The following is a 2,486-nucleotide window of genomic DNA, read 5'->3' as shown; positions in this document are numbered from 1 at the left end:
AGCACATATTAAGGTAAATTTAATCTTGGAATATATTTAATTATTTTTAATAAATAAATTTTTTTCTTCTACTTACTGGCATGGTTGTATGGTTATTATTTGTCCAATTAAAGTATACATTTGCTGATTATTATTTAAAAAAATTAATAACATATACTTGAAAAATGAATAAATAATCACCCGCCTACCAGCAAATTAGTTACTATGACTAGATATGGCCTAAGCTATTTAGCCATTAAAATAAAAGGTGGTTCTTTATTATTTTTGTTAATGGTTAAATCTGAAAAATTACTAATTAATAATTATAGATTATATATTTATACTTGTCATTGTTTGATTTTTTTAGAGTACACATAAATCTATGTTAGATAAGTTTAATGATATGGTTAAAAAAAGATCACTTAATCAAGATAAACCGAGTACATTGAAACAATTAAATTTACATGAATTTAAAAAAAAAAAAACTAAGTTATCTCAAGCTACTTTTGATAGAGCCAACATGGAATTAATAATTAGTACGGTGTCCCCTTTTTCATTCATTGAACATCCTGCATTCCTCAAATATACTAATACTGTGGCACAAATGGTACCAGTATCTAGAAGAACATTGATGAGAAATATTAATTCAAGTTTTGAAGAAATGAAAAATTCAATTATCAAAAAGTTTAATGATTTGGAATATGTATGTGTTACTGCAGATTGCTGGACTGCATTCAGAAGGTAAATGTTTTAGTACATATAAAAATATTTCCTGTTTGATTTATCAGCTTTTTCTCTAGTTTTTACTATATTAATGCAACAGTTTTAAATAAAATTACTTTTTAATAATACCTACCTACCAGTCCTATCATCATGTCTTTTTTCAACTACTTAGGTACCTTCGTATTATAATATATATATATTTTAAATTAATCACAATCTATTCAAACTATTCACAAATCATTGTTACTTACACACTTCTAATGCTTGTAATTTATTTTATTTCATTATTTGGTAGGTCTTATATGGGCTTTACTGCACACTGGATTGATCCATTCACCTTTGAACGCAAGTCGAATGCCATTGCTTGTAGGCGTATAATTGGTAAACATACATATGATGTTCTAGCTGATATGATTGAACTTGTGTTGAATGAATACAAAATAAATACAAAAGTAACCTATATGGTTACAGATAATGCATCAAACTTTGCTAAGGCATTCAGGTATAATAAATATTTATTATTAAAAGAATAAAAGAAGAGAATCGGCTAACCATTTTTATTATTTGGTATTTTAATTTTTAAACAAATAGTGAACTGACATCTTCTAAATATTGTATTGTGAGACAATTGTTTTACTCATACCTACTTAAAGTAGTATTTTTCTTTTTACATGCCTACTTACTTATATCATAATTACAATTACAATTTTTTCATTAGACTTTATAGCACTACTGAAGATGAAATAGAAACTCCAGAAAATGATTCACTTATATATTCAACGGATATTTTTGAAATTTTAAGTGAAGGGGAAGAAAGACATTTTAGGCTGCCTAAACAACTGCGCTGTGCTTCGCATACATTCAATTTGCTGGCCACGAATGATGTGAATAAATTACAAATCAAAGATGGACCATATAAAACAATAAGTAGAAGGGCTTTTGGAAAGTGTAATGCACTTTTCAATAAACAAAATATGAGTACATTGGTGGCAGATAAAATTAAAAATCATCTAGGTCGATATTTAATCACACCAAATGATACACGGTATTTAAAATGACTAACTATCATAGTATACATCTATATAATTAATATCTTTATTTTGAATATGCCTATTAGTTATTCTTTTTGTTTTTGTAGTTGGAATGCTTTGTATGACTCTTTGAGTTTTATTATAAGCCACTTTGATGAAGTAGAGAATATTTGTACTGATATTCAGTTGCCTTGCCTAAGTAAACCACAAGAAACAGATTTTTTGACTGAATATTGCAAAGTAACTTTTAATTATAATATAAATGTTGATAGTATTATTAACCCCTAAAGCAGTAATGATTTAACCAATAGACAATCTCAATATGCTTTGATAAATAAACTATTATATTTTGATCTTTAATTTTTCTAGGTTATGAAACCTATTGCAAAAGCTTTAGATATACTGCAAGGAGAAAAATATATTTCTATTGGTTATCTTCTCCCTACATTAACAGCTGTAAAAAAATCATTAAATCAACTTATATTGCATGGAAACCTAAAATATTGCAAGCCATTAGTTGAAGTGCTGATCAGTGGATTAACAAAACGGTGATTAATGATTTTGAAATTGATTAATGAAATTTTATTAATTTTAAATATAATTTATAAAATATTTCATTTATAGGTTTGATACAAATTTTGAATCTTCAGACATGAAATTAGCTGCTACTTTAGAACCAAAGTTTAAGTGGAATTGGGCTGAAGTAGAAATGGTCAATGAGTTGAAAGAATGTTTAAAAGCAAGATTGTCTGA

The 2,486-nt window shown here is 26.6% G+C and overlaps 1 protein-coding gene across 1 annotated transcript; it reads left to right on the top strand.

Moving 5' to 3' along the window:
* Window positions 1-157: 157 nt before the first annotated feature.
* On the top strand, window positions 158-2,480 carry LOC111032464 (the record flags this gene model as incomplete). Its single annotated transcript, XM_022312812.1, has 6 exons — window positions 158-720; window positions 998-1,204; window positions 1,421-1,747; window positions 1,841-1,973; window positions 2,103-2,281; window positions 2,358-2,480. Coding segments are annotated over exons 1-6 (1,328 nt in total), but the record flags the coding sequence as incomplete, so codon positions are not given.
* Window positions 2,481-2,486: the final 6 nt, after the last annotated feature.

This window comes from Myzus persicae, unplaced genomic scaffold (genome assembly GCF_001856785.1).
Source record: "Myzus persicae strain clone G006 unplaced genomic scaffold, MPER_G0061.0, whole genome shotgun sequence".
Lineage (NCBI taxonomy): Eukaryota > Metazoa > Arthropoda > Insecta > Hemiptera > Aphididae > Myzus > Myzus persicae.
Note: the sequence above shows the minus strand (reverse complement) of the source record. Positions and strands in the feature narration are given on the sequence as shown.